The sequence below is a fragment of the Haliaeetus albicilla genome, chromosome 23 (genome assembly GCF_947461875.1).
Source record: "Haliaeetus albicilla chromosome 23, bHalAlb1.1, whole genome shotgun sequence".
Classification (NCBI taxonomy): Eukaryota; Metazoa; Chordata; class Aves; order Accipitriformes; family Accipitridae; genus Haliaeetus; species Haliaeetus albicilla.
Window position 1 is genome coordinate 9,596,144 of NC_091505.1, and position 20,435 is coordinate 9,616,578.

General features: G+C 40.1%; 2 protein-coding genes across 4 annotated transcripts in view; one reads left to right on the forward strand and one right to left on the reverse strand.

Annotated features, from left to right (window-relative positions):
• Window positions 1-129: 129 nt before the first annotated feature.
• On the reverse strand, window positions 130-12,062 carry TMEM185A (transmembrane protein 185A). Of its 2 annotated transcripts, XM_069811143.1 has the most exons (7): window positions 11,897-12,062; window positions 9,121-9,297; window positions 7,491-7,698; window positions 4,626-4,709; window positions 3,498-3,674; window positions 3,047-3,170; window positions 130-1,235 (listed from the first exon to the last, which is right to left on the reverse strand). In XM_069811143.1, exons 1-7 carry the CDS (start codon window positions 11,932-11,934, stop codon window positions 991-993), a joined length of 1,053 nt encoding a protein of 350 aa, XP_069667244.1. In that variant the 5' UTR covers window positions 11,935-12,062; the 3' UTR covers window positions 130-990. The 2 variants fall into 2 exon arrangements, with proteins under 2 accessions (XP_069667244.1, XP_069667245.1); XM_069811144.1 differs by lacking the exon at window positions 4,626-4,709.
• Window positions 12,063-12,292: 230 nt separating this feature from the next.
• The window catches only part of IDS (iduronate 2-sulfatase), a 30,085-nt gene continuing 21,942 nt past the window's right edge, over window positions 12,293-20,435 (forward strand). Inside the window, exons 1-3 of one of the 2 annotated variants that reach the window (XM_069811148.1) lie at window positions 12,293-12,414; window positions 12,727-12,849; window positions 16,558-16,726. The gene's annotated coding sequence lies outside the window, so the exon portion shown is untranslated. Of the gene's footprint in view, window positions 12,415-12,470; window positions 12,850-16,557; window positions 16,727-20,435 lie in introns of those variants that run through there. The other variant, XM_069811149.1, reaches the window with a different exon arrangement.

Below are 20,435 nucleotides of genomic sequence, written 5' to 3' on the forward strand. Positions count from 1 at the left end.
GTTATAAGCTACTAGGGTATAGGTTTCAAAGACTAAATTTCTCTAAAGCTTCTTCTGGAAGTCCAAGACAGTATGCCCAAGGAGGTCTTTCTTCAAACAAGAAAATGCTATACACCAACACCAGTGAGCTCCTATCTTGAAAAGTTTAATCATTTACACCAACACTCTTACAAAGGTGGTAACGAAGACCAAGCTATGATATTTATACCAGCTAACTGACAGCTGTAAACCCCACAACTAATGTTTCTGGCATAGACTGCACGCATGATGCAAGAGGGAACAGCTTATTAGACAGCCAGTCTAATGGGAGAATGGTGTACATGCTGCTTAAGAAGAATTAAAACATGGAACTGGAAAAGCAACAAAACCAACACTTAACTCCCAAGCCAGTGCAAAAGTTGAAATACTTACATGAAAATTTACATAGCTAACTCAAAAACATCATGTAAGTTGCTATACATTCTATTCCCCCCCCCCCGCAAAAAGCATTCCAGTCTTGCCTAAGAAGTGCAACACTCCTGTGCCTCTGTGGTTAAGACTGATTGTGGCTGAACAGAAAAAGAAGTAAAGAGGTACTATACTAAGGCATCCTCAAAAAAGCATTTAAAACAGAAATGGAAATAAAGTGTATATTTAGGACCTAAAAGACACCTGGGAGAGCATAGGCATTTCATACAGGGTTTTTTAAAAAAATACTTTTAGATAATACTTATACTGTACAGGACAAGACTTTTAAACAATATATTACACTGCTAAAATGTTCATATAAATACTATACAGGCAAGCGTGCAACCAACCCGTTAGGAAGGTTCACAAATTAGACCACCACGTATTTCTAGAAAAGCTCTCAGATTATCTTCAAGATCTCTGATTTGTGTAATCCAAGCCACTGATTCAGCAATACCTATTTTAAAGTAATTGTGACAAGGCATGAGATGAAATACATTTGTCTGCTGATTCCCAGTTCCAGTTTAACATGCTGCTGTCATCTTAATCTGGCATATCAATGTTTAATTTCGGAGGTGGAATCACATATTTTCCAGGACTCTGTGTAATGACAACTCCAGTCTTTTTTCGAAACATTGGTGCAATTTTTGGTGGTTCGGGCAGTGGTGTTTCTTCTGTTTCCTCATTATCTTCATGATGAAGATCATAAGAAATATTTCCATATTCTCGTAAGAATGGGAAAATTTCAAGCAGGAACTGGCAAAAGTCTTTGCGAATTCCAAACCACCCTAAAAAAGAAATAATTTCCCGTTATTGCAGAATATAATGAAAATTTAATTAAGTAGGCAGACTATGCAATCTTATTTCTCTTGATTGTTTGCATATGAACAATATAAAATTTGTTAGTGCTGCTTCTCCGTGTGTTATTTACACTTATCATACAACGTTACAGTTCAGATTATATACATGCAGATATACATACAGAATATATACATTCATTTGCATGCCTCTGCATGTCTGCACATGCATGTCTGTGTATGTATATCTATAAATTACAGCTATACTACCACAGCAAGAATCCATTTAATTTCACATTAGGCAGTGTCAGGTCACGTAAGTACACAGAAAAAGAACACAAAAGACTTTGCATCTCAGTCAAAGCAACCAGTGCCACATGGGAAGACACTCATGCCAACTTTTGTTTGATACATACAGTACCAGAGGGAATGTGATGCACAGGCAGACACAGATTAGTAAATGGATGTATTCAGTATTCCCCAAATACTTTAGTTGTTAGCCAAATATAATGTGACACCAGGACTATCTCATCCTTGGCATTACCTGTGCTAGATTAGAAAACAGTACACATTCTGTGTTTGTCATGTATTTTGCTATGTGCAAAGACTTGGAAAGAGAGCATTTAAGTAATCAGCACTTGTAATTCAGCAGATGGTACTCCTCTCTTAACTGGTACCAAAGGTCAGTGTTAAAAGGAACAGCCTGCCCAAGTCAAATCTTTCACGCTAAACAAAAGCACGGTATTAAATATTTGCCAGCGAAGATCCCATACAACCCATCTTTTTGCACAGATTATACTTTGTGGCCAACTGTATTTCGCTTAGCATTTTAAAGGTGGATTTTCATGCAAGTCTTCTGAGGCTCACTTCAGGTGAATTTTCTTTTTTAAAAATTTACAGAAATATTTACTAACCCTACAGAAGATAAAGGACATGTGGCTTTCCAAAAGACTAATTTGGCCATAAATTACCAAGAGCATGCATTTAAAAAGATATATATATATCACCAGTAACAATTTTCTATACAATCACAATATAAAAGTAAACTAAATGTACAGAGATAAGCTTAGTCACAACCAAAGAAATTAATTCTCAATATACTTCACAATGGGCCCCAAACTGAAGTGAGTTTATGTAACAAAACATCACAGCTGGTTCCTTTCAACTCTGAAAAATGCTAATAAATTTTATTGCCTTGTCCACAAGAAACATGAACTGCAACGTGGATGGGAAGAGCTACTCATCTGTACTGGTTCAGTAACATTAGATGGCTCAAAGTGCAAACACTCCTTTTGGCAGTGCTAGTTGTGGTGAGGATAAAAGCCTAGTAAATCTACACTGGCCACTCAGGCAACTGAAGTTACAACTAAGCAGCACAGAGCACTGTTTGGCCAGAGAGGAAAGAGAATACTACTAGTTCAGGCTGCTAAGACAAATGCTAATTAAAAATGGTAGGTGGTACACTATTTTCAGAACCCCGAGTAGAAAGATCCAGTCACATCCCACGAGAATGAAACCCATAGAAATAAGGAAGGATAGAAGGCTAAGTTACAATTAAAATCCTATTGAGATTTCAAGTTGAGTCCAAGCAGAAGTTACACTTTTATAGGAGTAAGAAAAAAAAAAAAAAGAGACACTATAAACACTGAAAACTTGGTAAAATCACCTGAAAACCAATGGTAACAGACATATCTGAATTCTTTCATGAGAGAATATACACCAAAAAAAGCACTTTTTGAAAATACAAGTCTTAATACATTTAAGCCTGGAGTTTCAATCTGTTTCCATTTTTCAATACTTACAGTGATTTCCTCCTTTCTGTCCAAATGTTGTTGCCATTAAAGTTATCAGTGAAAGCCAGAGAGGAACAAATATGGGTATAAAAGAAAAAGAATTATGCCCATCCAGTCTGTGTACTAGTAAGATCTAAATGGCAAAAAAAATTATACAATGTCAGTTTAATTGCAATACCCACTTCCAAGCTTCTTAAAACATATGCTGATCTCAGATCTTTAACTTCACACTTCTGTGAAGAAAAATGGCCTCCACAGAAACATGGAGTTACAATTCCAATGTGATGCATATTTTACTCAAAGTTTAAAGAAATGTAGAATTTTTTTCTTTCATATTTGCTGTTGATATTTTATTCCAAAATAAAAAGCAGTCTTCTCATTTTAGTAAGTTGAAAGAGCAACATTCATCACTCGCTAAAAAAAACCCAAGATACGTAAAACTCATTATGCTTTTTCCTACCTCAAATGTGAGCAGTGGAACTACAATTGTCATCCAGCTGACAGCCATTGTTATATGTGTCCTCCTTTGCTCAGCAATCACATCCATAGAGCGCAAGAATAGAACAGACCATACAATATAATAGAGCACTACTAGACACAGAAAGGACATCAAGATCCACAGTGGAACACAAACAACCTGAAAGAAAAAGAAATTAACTGCTTTCCCCCCCCCAACAGTGATACACTTTTATCAGTTTTGTTTCAGGTGTGGGTTTTATTTAAAAAACAAGTCTAGATATTAAGTCTAAACAAGAAATTTAAGTCTAATGGTCTTTCACTAACATAATCTCTAACAGAAAAGCTTCACAAATCAGGTGCACTGTTATGAGCCGTATCATCTCTCTGGGGTTCGTTCCTCAGCTAGCTTTGTAAACCCCATCAAGCTGAAACAATTTAAAATTAAGCCATTGTAATTCAACTTTACTAAGACTTCTGTGACTTTACGTGGGCTCACGCAGTACTTAAAATTGATTTTAGCAAGTATTTTCTACACTGGACACCTTACTTGAAGCAGTTTCTAAATTAAATCCTGTTCCTAGCTTTTTGGAAAATAGAAAGGACAGTCATAATCATGCCAGATTACCAGTTTTATAGTAGTTTACAAAAACCCAGACACAGAAACAGCACTTTTGTATCATAAAGGCACTTGGGACAGGAGATCTCAGCAGTTTTGACAGTGACCACTTGCACAGTAAGTGGATTTACATGCATGGTAACACAACAAATAAAACAAGTTATTTACCACACCATATTTACCAGCACATTCCCTAACTCACCAATCATTTTCATGGCTAGTTTAGTGTTCCCACTGGAAACCTTTGGTTAAGATTTCTCTTTCAACAACCGATCAGAGATCAATTGCAGTTGATGGCACATCCCTCTCCCCCAAAGTTTGAAATGCCCAAAGAACAGCCTCCGTTTCCCATGACCACTGAATGAGATGCCAGACCTTCAGTGAAGGATTGATTGTTAAGAGAGCAAAAATGTGATCATGGACTCTGATCATGAATTAACTGTTCCCTATAGTAAATATCTTCATGAAATTCAGCATTTAAACAAGGATAAGAAGAAAACACTTGTTACATACAAGCCATGGCCATCTGATGATCTCGTCTAGTCTAAGTGCAATAAATATGAACTGTAGAATATTGACTGAACACAAGATTTCCAGCTAGAAAAAGAAAATACATTAGTTAACTCTTAGCATGATAAAGCTATTTCCAAGATAATCAAAGAATCTCTCAAAGGACTTATTCTGACTCCATGCTTATTGCTGCAATATCAATCATTTGCACTTACATTAGATATTACTAAGCATCCCTAAATTTGGGAGGCTGTGATCCCAATAGAGTAACTGTAGAGGCAGCTGTCTCCTGAGGAAGGACCTTCCCGGCATTTAAAAAAAATAAAAGCACTACCTGCAACACTTATTAGAGTGATTAGAGAAGTAAGAAAAGCCAAACTAATCAGACTGAAAAAAGCAAAGCCTTGGAAAACAACTATTTTCTTCAGATAAGAAATACTGCTAGAATTAAATTAACAAGTAGTAAGTAGTCCTTCAATTCAAAATTAGCAAAATTTGTCTTTAAAGGTATCAGTTAGCAGTGGCAGTAATATAAAGATAAAAGTTACATGGGTTTAACTACCGACAGTCTGGTTTAAAAGTCCCAACTCTATCTGGGGGGTAAAAGAAATACATAGAACAGTGGAAAATGACATCCAAATTCAAGCATTTAATGTATAATTACAGATATTTTAAATGACACTGAAGACATTTGGTTTCTGAGGCAATACAGAAAAGCAATACTTCTCATTAAAAACGTTAATGAAAGTTTTTCATGTGTCCTGCTTGCCACTATGAGAACTAACCCTAAATTATACTTTAAAAAAAAAAATCAAGTTTGTGTCTAGTTTGAACAAAGAGAGACAATGAAGCACTGTCAGACTTGGTAAGATTCTGTTTCTAAAGTTTATGGGCAACCTACATGGGTAGGAATTTCAAAGATCAAACAGAAAATTATTATCTGAAAAAATAACTGAAGCTCTTGAGTGTAAGTTAGAAACATTTTCCATTTTAAAAAAAACATGTAGGGATGTAAGGCATCTTTGAAATGTAATATTTCTCAAAAGGCAGACATTACATGCTACTTTTCACTAACATACATGATTGTGTATTATGATCTCTTGAATATATGCCTTTGAAATTCACAGTACAGGGAGTCAAAAATCCAACAGGCAGCAGGTGCTTGCCTACTTCAGAGACTGCACTGAAGCCTTCACTGTTGGAAGTACAGGTTACTTTAAAAAGACTGGGAAAGTAGATTTAAAATAATTTTGTACCACTGGCTTTCTCAAAAAAGTAAACTACCAAGCCTCCCCACACTCAAGCATAAGACCAAGCAACGTGAAAACTGCAAGAGCAAATAGAAATAATAAAAAAAAAATCAGAAGATCAATTGCTATAAATAATTCTTAAAATCAAGTTAACATTTGAGCTATATATGGCAAATGCATGTATAGTTGGAGTGGCTAGGCTCACAATTTAATGAATTCAATATGCCTTAAATAAATGGTGCTTTACTGACTATAAAAAGTGTAACACACAGAAGAAAGCTTTTTCTGAGCCCACCATGATACATAGACAAAACCCGACTGTACTTACTGATCACCTAATCAGTTTCAGAATTGGAATAAGCAGACTGTAACTTTCAGATTAAGTAATTATGAAAATAATAATAGATTAACAACTACTCTGATCATTCGTGCCAAAATTTAATATCCTGGATTAAAGACAGGCCACTCTTACATTTCTAGCAAATGAAAGGGAAATAATAAAATTTTCCCAGAGTAAACAGAAAAGAAAGTAGAACATCACTAAGTGAAGATGACCAAATAATTAAAAAAAAAGAGTTGACAGTTCAACTGCATAACTTATTTTCTTTGAGACAGCTGTTGCCTTTTAGGGGCAAGTGAATTCCATTTTTTTCTGCCATTATGTAGCAGCTGTGCAGTCATCTACAAATCAGTGGGTTATCAAGCATCACCCAATAGAAGGCAAGTATTTCTACACAAATTTTACTTTTAGGAATGCTCAACTGTGGCTAGAAATCTTCAAAATGAAATTCTATTTGCAATACTTTTAAATCAACAATTTAAGGTATCAGTTTACCAGCCATCCCAACATTCACTTACCAGAAATGTTTCTCTCTCTAAACTCAGCTTATGCTAATGTTAAGAGAAATATTCTCTTGAAATTAAAAAAAAAAAACCTGAAAAAGCTAAGCCTCATCTAAAAATCAGATTTTTAATTGTTATAGGGTAGTTTGAGGACATGAAGAAAAAAAGGCAAACCTTAAAAATATCAATTCAGTAAGAATTCTAAATTTATTGCAAAATGCCACAACCATGGAAAGATCTTGATCATCCCTGTGAAGTTCTTCCAAAATCAAAAGGAATGAGTTAGAGAGGAAAGAAGATAGAAGCACAAAATGAAAAACTACTGGTTTACGCCTACCACCCACATTCCCAAATTAGAGATTAAGCACACAGATTGGGATAGTAAGACATTTTCAACTGTGATTATCTAGGGCTTTGGAAGTTCAATTCTGCCTAGGGACAGTGCTTACTAACAGTGGAATTTCCTTCAGTAATTTCTGTTTTAGTGTGTAGTATTAGTCCATATTGCAGAGTTTGTGGTGAGTTCTTTTTAACACACAATAATAAAAAGGCAGGTTTAAAACATGCTGCAATTTGGTAGCTGAAAAAACTACAAGAGATTAGAAAAAATTATATTATTCCTGATGCTGATTTTTCACTCCAGCAGGTCAGTGCAAACAATTAATTCAATCGATGCAGTCATCCATATCATGCTTTACTGAGAGATAAACTGTAACCCAATTGATGCAGAGTCTTGCATTGCCACAAATTTTACACGTAACAAATGAAGCATTACCTCCAGAGACCTGTCATGTCGGAATCCCCACACACAAGCTGCAACTGACACTGGGGATACAAAGAATAATGGCATGAAGACCAGAAGCCAGAAATGGGTTCCTCTTTCGATCCTGTCACACACCAGAACTTCAAACATCAGGAGTAGCAGGTGGATGCCTACTGCAATTAACATAGCTTTGAACTCCACACAGGTTTCTCCTTCTGCTCTAAAGAAAGGATAAGGAAGCATTCAGTTTACTTGCCCCTGGGAAAGCACACTATCCTGCAAATGTCCCAAGACACTTTGTTTGCAATTGTTAAAAGTTTCAGATATTAACACTTGTTTTTAATAAATGTACACATTATGCCCAAATAGCCATTATTAAACTACACTCCTGATGACATTAACAGGATTTCTTGCCAATAAAGCTGCACATTTAAAGTATCTTACTCAAAGAGGGCAGTGGGATTTTTACAGCTTGAAAATTTTCTAAGGATTCTATAGCTGTGCAGATAAAACAGGATTTCTTTGCTACCATTTAAACACTCAGATATCATGCAGGCTGTTAAGCTAAGTCTAAAATTATCTGTTTGGTTCCTGCACCAGCTTTCACTTAATCAACCTCTTTCCCCAGAATTTCTTTATCCACCAAAATCACCATATAGCAACAGAATATTATCTATTACTAAAAAGTAAAATGCCTGTAAAATAACAGCACACACAGAGAAACCATACTTTTTCCTACACAAGTAGGACCATTTCTAGAAGGGGCAAACAAGACCTGAACCACACAATATAGTGTAACAGAATGAGGCCTGTGCACAAAATTTTTCATTTAATATTCACCATAAATTTCATTTAAAGTAGTTTTTCTTTTCGGCTAGCATGTTCAAATTCACATCCTATTCGGATTACCAAAAAAAAGTAAACACTGACATATTTAAAGGTCTAAAAGTTATTTTACCCTAAACTGAGAATTAAAATATCAACGTTAAACAGCTTTGACAAAAACGAAAAGGAATTTACAGAATTTGTTCCCACAAACATCTTATTTTGGAATTGTTACACATTTGCCTATATTAGTGTATTAAATTACTTGAACATTTCTTACAAAACTGCAACTAAAATCTGAAAAAAATTCTCTACGTTCATGGCATATTCAAGAATCACTGAATATTCATCTGTACGTTCACTGAGGTTATGTGCACACCACGGAGAAAAAAAAATCAACATTCTTCAGGCTGATTTGTACATTTCAGGAAACTGATTTAGAAAATAGTCCAATTAAATATAGTATATTCCCAATGCATATGAAGATACATATTTCTATACAGCTTACGCTAAAGCAAAGAATTCCCAATGTTCTAACAGAAAAGTGCAAAAAGTCACTCTGTGAGAAGTTTTAGCTTCACAAAGACAATATTGTTGAAGCTTGTGATGAACCATCGCAACTAGGATTAAGACATCCATAGCTGCATAGAGCTGTTTGCATTCACTATAGGTTATGATAATTATTTTAAATACATTGAAAACAAACCTTCTGGATGCTATATCATATGTTGTTAAAAAACCTATTTATGAATTTGATTCAGTATGGAAAACACATTATGTTCCCTCTATAAAATAAATATAAATATCGTCAACTTACCGATACTGCGGGTTTCGGGCCCATACTCCTGTTCCCACTGAAGCCCCAACAATCACCATTAACTTCCATAGCCATATTGGAGCAAATACAGCCCAGTAACTCCACTGAATTTTGTCATCCAGACGTAGAGAGAGTAACACGGAAAAAAGCAGCAGGCAGGCATAAATAAGAAATTTGCTATTAAAAAAAACCCAAAAACCAGAGTCAGAAATTAAGGCAGGCAACTTAACATAGCTGAAATTTAATCAGGATACTTCCTAACAGAATACATGTGTCAAACTTCTTTGCAAGGAATCAAGTCAGTTCTGAAGAGTCAAATATTTCATCACAAATATAGCATATGTCATCTCTTTCACTTATAAAACCATTGCTTCAAGGGAACACATCAAAAGCATTCTTGCATGACAAACTTAATGAATGGAGATCTATAAGTAGTTCCCTCCCACAAGGATCCAGTCAGGAGCTGGAGCTGTATTATTAGAGGCTCAGAAATATACCTGTTGTACATGTTTTTAGAAAATGTGTTCTTCCATACAAATCAAATGAGATAGTTTTTTGACGTTCAAAATTAAATCACATAATTTATGTATTTTATCCAAACTATTTTTAACTAAAGATTAAAAACTATTACATATTGTAATAAGGCAGACTCCAGAGCTGGGTTGTTGGTGGTTTTTTTTTTTTAATTTTTACATTTAGTTAAAAAAAAGCAACATTACAGAAAAAAAAATGCAACAACCAACAGGTTAAACTTTTAACAAAGTTACTGATTATAGATTGAAGTTTCTAACTGGAATACTGAGGATGATGCTTAGAAGTTTAAAATAGTTATGTTGATCTCTTTTATAAACTAGTCAACCTAAGACTAAATAAATAGATCCAGAATACTTGACAGCAGTGGTACAGCAATTGCTTGTACCACCAAAAACCAGACAAAATAATTACATAGTACATGATTTCCTCACACTACAGGAAGGGAAAAAGTCACCCACACATTCACCAGAGGATCACAGACTGCTTTATAAAACACATCATTAGGCTTCAATACCACTTCAGTGAAGTAATTATATGTATTTTAGAACATGGATAACCTAAGGAACAGAGTAAATACTTGCTACAGAGTAAAGCAGCAAGTCAGGAATACTACCCTTACTCCAACAGCACAACTCAAACAAACTACCCACTTTCACTCTCATCAAATAATAAAACATTCATTAGAGCAGCATTGCCTTGTTTAGATGTCAAGCTGCTTTGTCTCTGTTCAGAACAAGCGTCTCAGCTGCCCTTTAATAACAAAAAGCAGTTTTATTGTGTCAGCATCTCCTCACATGCTTGATGAAACTGCCTCAGGATGATAGAGAACGGTCACTCTTCACAGCACAAAGAGATTCCTCAGCTTCCTAGGCTATGCATACTTTTCAAACATTGAATATTTGTGTAATTTGTACTTTCCCTGGCTCCTCAATAAATACAGAAGTGCCATGTGGTAAAATACCACTGCTCCCTAAGCACTCCAGTGAACATCAAAACATTCAAGATTAAGTTATCTGCACAAGGGCAACATTCAGCTTGCTCATTCATCATTTAGACAGCATCCAAATAAGCTGCAAACATCGCTTAGCAATAACAAAACTTTGTAAGCTTCTGGAACTTCTGTTCCTACTTTTCCATTACTTCCAACCATACATATTTAAATTGTTTATTTCAACCTCTGCAACAATGCATCTCCTGAAGCACTGGTTACCCTTCTGTTTCTCTAAACAACCGACTGAACACAGCATTTTGTAAATGCAATCAGGTAAGGCCTCTTTCACAAGCAAGATGTTTCCAGGACTCTCAGTGTTTCACGCCACCCTGCACAAGCTACTTGCAGCCCTTTATATCTTAAAATACCTGGTAACAGCAAACCCAGTAAAATTCAACTCGTTCTCTCAGCGTCTTCAAAGTTACATGTATCCGTACTTGCTCGGCAGGACGGCAGAAGCCCAAGCTGTAGCGACTATCATCTCCTTAATTGTAAGAGAGCCCAGAATGAAGAATCGCCGCCAGCGACTCTCCGTGTCCGGGCGAGGACTGCGACGCGCCACGCCTTCGCACCTGCAAGAACTGAGCCTTTACCGTACGCTAGACGCCTGCGTTGGAGCGTAAGGTGACGTTGCTTTCCAGCAGAAAGCTTTGTACCCCAAATCACCGAGCTGAAAAATTCAAAAAACCGGCACGAGACTTGGAGCAGTTCGAGCAAGTCACATAATAAAACCAAAAAAAGACGGAGCTCCAGCCTGCAAACCAGGCGACGGATGCCCGCGTTTGCGGCCACCCCGATCAAGCCCCGGCCGGGGGGAGCCCGCACCGGCACCCGCCGGGCCGAACACCCTGTTCGAGACGCCCCGACGGCCGCCGCTCCCGGCGCGCTGCCGCCCCCGGCCCGGCCCGGGCCGAGCTCCCTCGAAACGCCCGCGGCTCACACGCACCAACGCCGCTCCGGGCCGGGCCCCCGGCCGCCGCCGCCGCCGCCGCTCCCGGGGCGAACGCTGCCGTCAGCCGGTTTCCGCGTCAGCCGAGCGGGACACACGCCGAGCGGGACGGGGGGGCCCGCGGAGCCGACCCGGGCCCCGCCGCGCCGCCCCGCTTGCCGGAGGCGTCCCGGTACCGGCGCGACGCCGGGGCAGGGGAGCCGCTCGGCCACCGCGCGGGACCGGCCGCGGCCCGGCCGAAGGGGCCCGGAGGTGGGCGGCGCGGCCCGAGGCCGCCCGTTAAAGCGGCGGGCCGCCCTCACCTGGGGTTGAAATCCTGGAACAAGCCGCGCAGGTTCATCGCGGCTCGACCCTCCGCCCCCGCCCCGCTCTACCAGGCACGCATGGCGCGGCCGCCGCCACCGGAGCCTGGCCTGGCCTCGCCGCCGCTCCGCCCCCGCCGGAACCGGGCAGCCCGCCCCGTCCCGCGCATGCGCCCGGCCCCCACGGCGGCATCCCTCTGCCGGCAAACGGGCGGCCCTCTCGACCGGGCGTCAGGGCCGCGCTCTGCGCATGCGCCCGCCGACGGCCCGCGCATGCGCCCTAAGCAAGACGGAAGCGCTGCTGCCGGCAGAGGGCCCGCCCTCCGAGGCGGGCAGGCGGGGGGCGGTCCTCGCCCGGCCGCTCCTTCTTCTTCTTCTTCCTCCTCCTCCTCCGCCCTCCCGGCCGCTCACCGGCAGGAGCAGGTCCTGTCTGAGGCCCGGCGGTGACTGGCCGGCCGTCTCCCAGCGGGAGAAGGGAGGGGGCGGCCCGGGCCTCTCCCCGCTGAAGCCGCCTCTTGGTGAGCGGCGCCTGAGGGGAGCCGGGCAGAAAGCGTTTGGCGGTGTGTGTAATGAAAGTTGTCGTAATCCAGCGCTCACCGAAAAACGCCTCAAATATGTATTAAATCCCCTCAAACCAGTTAACTTTCTTTTGGCAAATCAGTATGGCCTTTTCCGGCTTATGTTTAAAAATGTTTTTGATGGACTAGCACAATTCTGCAGCCTATACTGGAAAAAAACCTACCGTACAGTATGTCAGGCTGCGTAGTAAAGAATGGTGTTTCTGTCCAGTTCCTTTGTAGCGTTAAATTTGCGTTTACCTCGTGCTTCAGAAGGCCTGGGTGCACTGACTGGCTGCTCTCATTCCGCCTCTGGCAAGAGGCTTGCTGCAGAGGGACCTAAAGGAACATCCTCTTCTTGCAACCCCAGAGCCATATCACCAACGTTTATCTCAGGTTGTGTTACTTCCTTTTAAATTTGTGACTGCATTTCGGAAGTTAAGCACTGAGCTCAGTTATTTTAAAAATAACGGGCTTAGATAATCTGTTCAAAATGTCATACTTGTTGCCTGTTCATTTGTGTTTTATCTCACGTTTGAGTAAGCTTATACAGTCTTGTATGTGTTAGTAGAAGTCCCCGTCACACATTCTTCAAACTATTAGCGAAGCCAAGCCCAGAGGATCTGGAGACAGATTTTGTTTGTGATTCTGCTGCAATTTGAGACATAGCTGTTGTCATTACAGCATTAAATCACACATTATTTGGACGCATCACGAGTGCCTGGTTGTCTTCAGGGACCTTCCCATTAACTGGTAGTGATATCTGGCAATCGTTAGATTGAACAGGCTAATCTTACATTAAAATGAAATGGTAACAAATGCTGCTGGAAGGGAAGATAGCAGCGAAAGAAAGAATTGACACAAGGAGGCAGAAGAGGTGGTTTTGGACTTAGATATGCTACCTGCTGTGGGCTTAGCTCCTTCTAGGTGGTAGAAGAAGAGGTAGCAATGGACAAGCCTTGGACAAATTTTCTTCTTTGCAGTCACATTGGAATAATTCCTAGGGACATGCCCCTCTCAAACCACCTTTTTTATGGCTGGTTTTCCTTTGTGTACTCATACTGGAAATATTTGCCTCCCTATATTTGTTTAAATGTCCAGCTGATTTTTAGGGCACCGATATGTAACACTTGTTTAAATTTATCTCCAGAAAATTACTTGGAAATCTCAAAGTGTTATTTTGAAGATGGAAAGAAATTAGGTTAACTTGCTTATTCAGCATTACCCAGTAAGTTGCCTGAAAAACTAAAAGCAGTCTTCACGTGTTACTTAGCTTTGTCCTTGGACTGTACACATGCCCAACGGAATACAAAAGTAACACGGAGAAGGGGGCAGTTTTTCTGCCAGCATTCTTTTAAACTATGTTCTTATCGGTAATCCCTCTTCTGTGGACATGATTTCAGGAGTTTAGTTCTGGTTTATTGTTGTGGAAGCTGCCTGTACAGTACATTTCCTTATTACTCTAGATACGAATCAATGTGTACAGTAAGAAAAAAAAAAAAGGGAAAAAAGTCCATTCTGAAAAGGCTGAGAGCTACCTTCATTGCATATTCTGGAACTGATCACATCAACCTTTTAAATGTCCTTGCATGAGGACGAACGTTGAAAATTTCGCAGATAGTAATGAAATGCTGCAAAAGTGATGAAATGCTTAGAAAAAATTGTCATAAGGAGTTGAGTGTATTTCAAAGACACTAAGATCACTTAATTATGTTATGTACATACCCTCTTGGAGACAAAATATTACATACCAGAAGACTCTTCAGCCAAGCTAGGAGAGGCATAACAAGAATCGAGGCTGAGTACTTCAGCTGAACAAATATTGGTTAGAGAGGAGAGAGCTGGGGTTTCTTTTGTCTTTTTTGTTTTTTAAGTGGAAGTAATTAGCTGTTGGAACAAATGACCCTGAGAATCAGGAGATTTTTCATTTTTAAATGAAGTCAGGGTGCCTCTCTGGAAGACATATGCTAGTCAAACTCAAGTCAGTGAGCTTGACTGTAACAAGGGTTATGAAATTATATAGCAGATCAGGACAGATTATATGATGACTCTATTGGGATGGATTATCTGTTGACTCTTTCTGAACTGAAAATCCCCACAGCTCCTCACGAATCAAGATGACATTGCAAGTGAAATGCTAATAAAAGAAAAATTCAATCATATCTTAAGCTCTAGCTTCTGCAGAAAGATGAAAAAAGAACTGAAAAGTAAATGGTCTAAGTCTTCATCCAGTGCTAACAGGACTGGTAATTTATACCAGCTAAGAAGCTAGGCTTACATGCAATGTGATTTATTAAATGCCATAGCTACTTGTAGCCCTTGACAGTATTAATTAGCTAATATGATCTATTCAAAGATGTGATTCATCTGGAGATATTCACTGGCAAATTGTAGATATGATTTTAACGCCATTGGCAACACCACAAATAGCTGACAGACTTCCACACTAGGAGCTTTCTGCACAATATATTCAACTGATAAGGCAAGGGTATGGCAAAGGCTACAAGAAATCAAGGGCATGCCAGCACAAGTAATGACAGTGGGGACGGTGTGTGAGGAGATTGGTAAGCAATCAGGTTGAGAGAGAAGCATGAAAACATAATGGAAGAAAAGAGAAGGAAAGGAAAGGATGAGGGCTAGACAGTCTCCAGAAACTGATAAGATGAAAAGTGCCCATATGATAAGACCTGTGACAGGGCAGCACACAAGCTTCTAAGGAACCAAAGAATTACCAGGCTTAAAAAATTGGAAACTAGAACCTTGTTTTTCATTCTGCTTTTGAAAAAGTCGAGCCTTACTAGTTTGGAAAAGAGAACAGTTATGCATAATAATTTTATCTTTTATCCAAGATAAAATACATCTACTGCAATGCATAAAGCAGCTACTAGACATGACAGTACCCGTAAGCATTATCCTCAGCCAGATGCAATCATAAAACAAAGTCAAAGTAATATTAACAAGGAATTATCTTAACTTGAGAACTGTTAATAATTCAGGAGTCTAATAAAGCAGCATGCCATTTCTAAGAATACTCCTGAAGGTCTGTAGGAGTAAATCAAGAAAGATTTCTTCTGCAGTTACAATGTTTGGCTGAATGCCCAGGCAGCAAAATAGTTCCTACAAGGGACAAAGAACTAGGAAAGAAATCCCTAGTTACAGAAAACATGATAAGAGATGAAGCTAAAAAAAAAAAGGAAGTAACTAGACAGCAAGAATACAGCTCTTTGCGGTTGGACCCAACCTGCAGGTGCCACAGCTGAGAAAAACTCCACTCAATCTGCTTTTTCCCCCAAAGAAATACATAGCAAATTTAGCCCCCTATAGGATAGTAGACTTTTCCCCTTCTCTCCTCTGGAGGAAAAGCCAAGATCTGGCTGCTTAGCAGCTGCTGTCAGATCTGACAAACGTGCTGGGTGACATTTTTCTGCCTGTAAAATACCTTGGTCTCCCTACAAGCAACAAAGCCGTGCTGTGCAGGGGGGATGCAGCGGGCACAGAAAAGATGGTGGAAAGAAGGACTTTGCGGGCAGGGCTGGGATTGAACGGGGGCCCCAGAGGTCTCCCTGGGATGCGACTGTGCATGTGTGGCACAGACACACTCATCTGCACATCCACCAGGGCCTCCCACTTCATCCCATCTTCTCACCCTCATGTGCCGAGATACAGCCTGTGGTGTCCCTGGTGGCAAAGGCGATGTTCCTTGCACTCCTTTTCACCATCCTGCTCATCCTTTATGTGATCCTCTGTTGTTTGTAGGGATAAGGACAACAACTATGTCTGAGTGCAAGCGAGCTGTGCTCGGAGGCTGGAGCCAGCACCAAGCCCTGGGCTGACAGGTACAGGGTGCCAGGGGATGTGTGTTCGTGTGCGTGTGCGTGTACATACCCAGGGAAATCGCTGTCTCGCACTGCCTGATCTTGCAGCTGGCAACTCTTAGTGAGTGGTGTTTCTACTCAGAGCCAAATTAAATGGTTTTGTTTACTTCTGCCTGACTGGGAATTTTCTTTAAGTGGCTTTTAACCTGCTCAGATGTTGGGTTTTTTTTAAAAGACATTTTATTTGCATCTGATAAGTTTTATACAGTATGGTAACTTCCATTTGCAGGACTGCTGTGGGATTTCAGACCCAAGAGAGACAGTGCAAAGTAGTTTGAGATGTGGCTAGTGCAGGATACATGTTCATTTTGGTTGTGCCTTGTAAAATGAAAACCAAAATAACATGGTATGCAGACAGAAGACCGTGATGTCACCTCCATCCAGCAGTTCACCTTCAGGTAAATCTAATAGCATAGAAATGATTTATTTTCCTGATCTCAGTAATTAATCCATGTGTTCCTTCACAATGTGATCTAAAAATGTATCGTGCTGCAAGAAAACAGCTGGTATTTTATAGTAAAAAAAATCTGTATTAGAGTAGGTAATGAGAAAACAACAGCAATACCTTTGACCCCTAGGTAAGTCAAACATTCTGCCTTTCAATTCTAACTTGATTCCTTTGAGATTTGCCCTTTTTCTGGCTCATAGGAGATACAATGTTACAAGAGAAGCATTTTTTTAATTAATTATTATATCCTGCTTTTTTTACCTCTTAAATTGGATGTTGAAGCTGTGACTTTCAAATAACCTGAAACCGTTACTATGTCATTAGCCATGATTAAATTCCTGTTAAATTCGTGGTTAAGCTCAGGTGACATACTTTTGTACTGTTACCTCAGGAAAGCTAGGGATAAATTTTTGGCTTGAAGTCAAGTAACTGGCAATGGGGATTTTGGGAGCTTGCTTAGATCTTTTGGTGGTCTCAGGTTTCTTGATTGCTATGGCTAGATACTACACTTGTGAGGGTGATGTTGAGAGTTAGGCAGCAAAGAAAAAACAAGGTGTTGTCTGAACTTAAAGACGTACAAGATTTCTCTTGAGTTTATGTTTTATGGTGATTTAAGGGTGGGAGGAGGAATATGGGGAAGGGATAAAAGAAGCAGCAAGTCATCTGCTTTCTGTTAAGACTTCCTGTCTACTGCTGGTTGAGATTTAACACTAGGAATTGAACTGAATCCCCTGAGATAGTTTATATTGGAGACTAAACAGACATTTTCATTCCATTTAACTAGTTCCTCAAATTAGTGCAAAAAGTCATATATAGTGTCTACTTTATAGTCACTGCCATTACTGCTTTCCTAAGCCATCTACTTGTATTTTATTCTGCTTAAAAAACATAAACCAGGAGGTTCCTTATCCTTGACTGGCCAAAGTTAAGTGAAGGAAACAAAACCTGAATCATCCTTCTAATTTGTCAAGCTTGCTTTTCTGTTGACTGTCAGCCTTGACTCCTTTCTAACATACCTTAGAATTCATGTGTCCTGTTTGCTTTCTAGACTTCTCAAAGTGTCACTGTTAGACAACTGGAATACAGTAACGTTTAAAGGGAGGACAGCAGCTCAGTAATAATTGACTGATGTAGCTGATAGCATGTCACATCCCAGTTTCTCAGGACGACGACTCAGGTTTGCTGATTCCCAGGTCAGGATTAAGGTGAAACACCACCAGGGATCCTTTTAACTCATGAAACTCAACTTTCATTTGCTCACAACAAGAATTAGAATGCTCACAACAATTACTGGCATGAAAATATGTCAGTAATCTGTGTAACGTGCTAACCATATGTCACCAAACATACTACAGGCCTAGCTTACTTGGGGATCAGTTCAGGGAAGACAATAAGGAGAGCCCTCCCGCTGGGTCACGAGGTTCAGAGCAGACCCCCTTGCTTTCTGGGCTCCTTCTCAGAGAGGAGCTGGGGGGTGGCTGGATCCACTCCTCGTCCCAGACTTGGTCATCCTAAAGGGATAAAGTGTAGGGATTACAGAAAAAAAAAAGAGAGAGATTTCACCAGTTCCGGGTCCAGCATTGGTCCAGCTCCGGAGGGCACGCGCACATGCAGGGCTGCAGTTTGTGTCCTTTTATCATCTCCTTCCCCTCCTTCAGGTGGGCACTCAGACCCATTAGGCTAATTAGGTGTCACGTGCGGTTTGTGCTTCCAGAACCTTCGGGAAATGGGTCGGTGGGCCTGGGGGTCGTTTGGGGAGGAACTTCTCCCTCCCTGCAGGTACGACGACCTTTGACCTTTGGCCATATATGGTGAGCAGCCCGGCTCAGCCTATCAGAACACGGAGCCGCTCAGCCTGGGCCCGCCCTCCCCGCCCCGTTGCTGTCGGACTTCCGTTGCTAGGCAGGGTTCGCCATTCCGCAGAGCTTGCCCCACCACAATGTTTGAGGCATTAACTCCTTCCGTCTCTGACACAGCATGGGCTTGAGCTGCTTCTAGGATCATCTTTCATGGACTATGACAGAACGTCAAATTGTTTACAAAAAGAAGTCTCCAGGTTGGAAAATCTCCATTTGAATTTCTGTTCATTTTACTATAGGCCTTACTGTTAACGTTTATTCACAGAGTAAACAGATTGACTGGTAATTGACAAAGAAGAGGTCGCTCCATCTATTATAAAATCTTTAGACCAGCCGGTAATTTTGCACAGTTAAAAACAGTAATGATCTAATATCTACACAGATGTTACTGTCATCGGCATTACACGCAGCTGCTTAGTTTTGAAATTAGGGCCTTCAGTTTCAATCAAGATTTCAATAATTTCTGTGAGAATATTGTTTTGTGTTCTATTTGGGAAGTTAGTTTAAGGGCAAAGGCTTTAATTCTTTTTGCATCTCTCTATTGGATATTGTGCCCCTAAATTAATATCCTCCAGCCTGAAACCTATTTGTAGAGTTGTAGTAGTTCAGCAAGTTGCTGTTTATATTAATGCCAGCCAGGATGGTGATGTGAAGCAAATTATACTACTAAAACACTATGAATGTCATAAGCTGTTCTGCCAGTGGGATGCTAGAAAATACATTGTTGTGCAGCTATTTGGCCAAAGCAGGATCTGACACAATGTTTTGACATCACCTGCAAAAGATGTATGTGGTTTAATTATATATACTCTACTTTTCCATCTTAAACTGTTCAGCTAGTTTCACTCATTACTTGTCTTCCTGTTGAGAGGAAGCTCATTTAAACAAGTCATGTTCCATGCCCCTTTTCTTATGCAATCTTTTTCCTGCCTCACCACAGCTTCAAGGTTATTCATTTTTTATGATGCTCTATGCTTGAGCTTTCTGCCACTCCTTTCTCTTCCACTGTGTTTAGGAGCTGTTGAAATAAAGCTGGAAAAGAAGGCATTGGATCATTGCTCTATAAATAAATCCTATCAACTCCTAATAATGGTGATTTATCAGAGTCCATGCTTTCCTTCAAGGCCTTAATTCCATTAGGAATACACATACTGTCACACATACCATCCTGGCAAAATTAATATAAGGTTCTATTCTTAAAACAAATGCATAGTATCCAGCACAAAACATGACTCTTATTTGCAGTTGTTTAACTTTCAACCCTATTGTGCTATTGGGCTATTTGGACCAGCTGAACCCATAACCATTGAAGGATGTTCCATAAGGTACTCAGTGAAGACATTATTCTGAGAAAAGAAGGAAGTGATGTCTTCAGGAAGACACCAACTGAGAGATATTTAGCTCCAAGAGACAAAGGCTGTTTGAGAGAGCTCCAGCCAAACAGAAAACTGAATAAACTAGATTTTTGCTATCATATGCACAGGGACATGTTAGAGATGCTATCAACCTTAAAACAGCAAGAACAACCTGCAAGTCTCCTAGGCCCTCCTCTCGTACCAAATCAGTGCTGTGGGTGCCATAGCTAATATATCTGCAGTGTCATGAGTGTTTAGAATTATGGATACTTTCAGTGGCATCTCAGTTGTCATTGAAGCAGCATGGTTTTCTCTTCTTGTGTTTCTAACTTTTGGCATAACTCCTGTGCCAGATAATTTGTCAGGTCTCTTACAGCATTGGAGATTTCAGTACATAGTGACCAACAAACTACCCCCACAGTAGTTTTTTGCTTTATGGTGATTG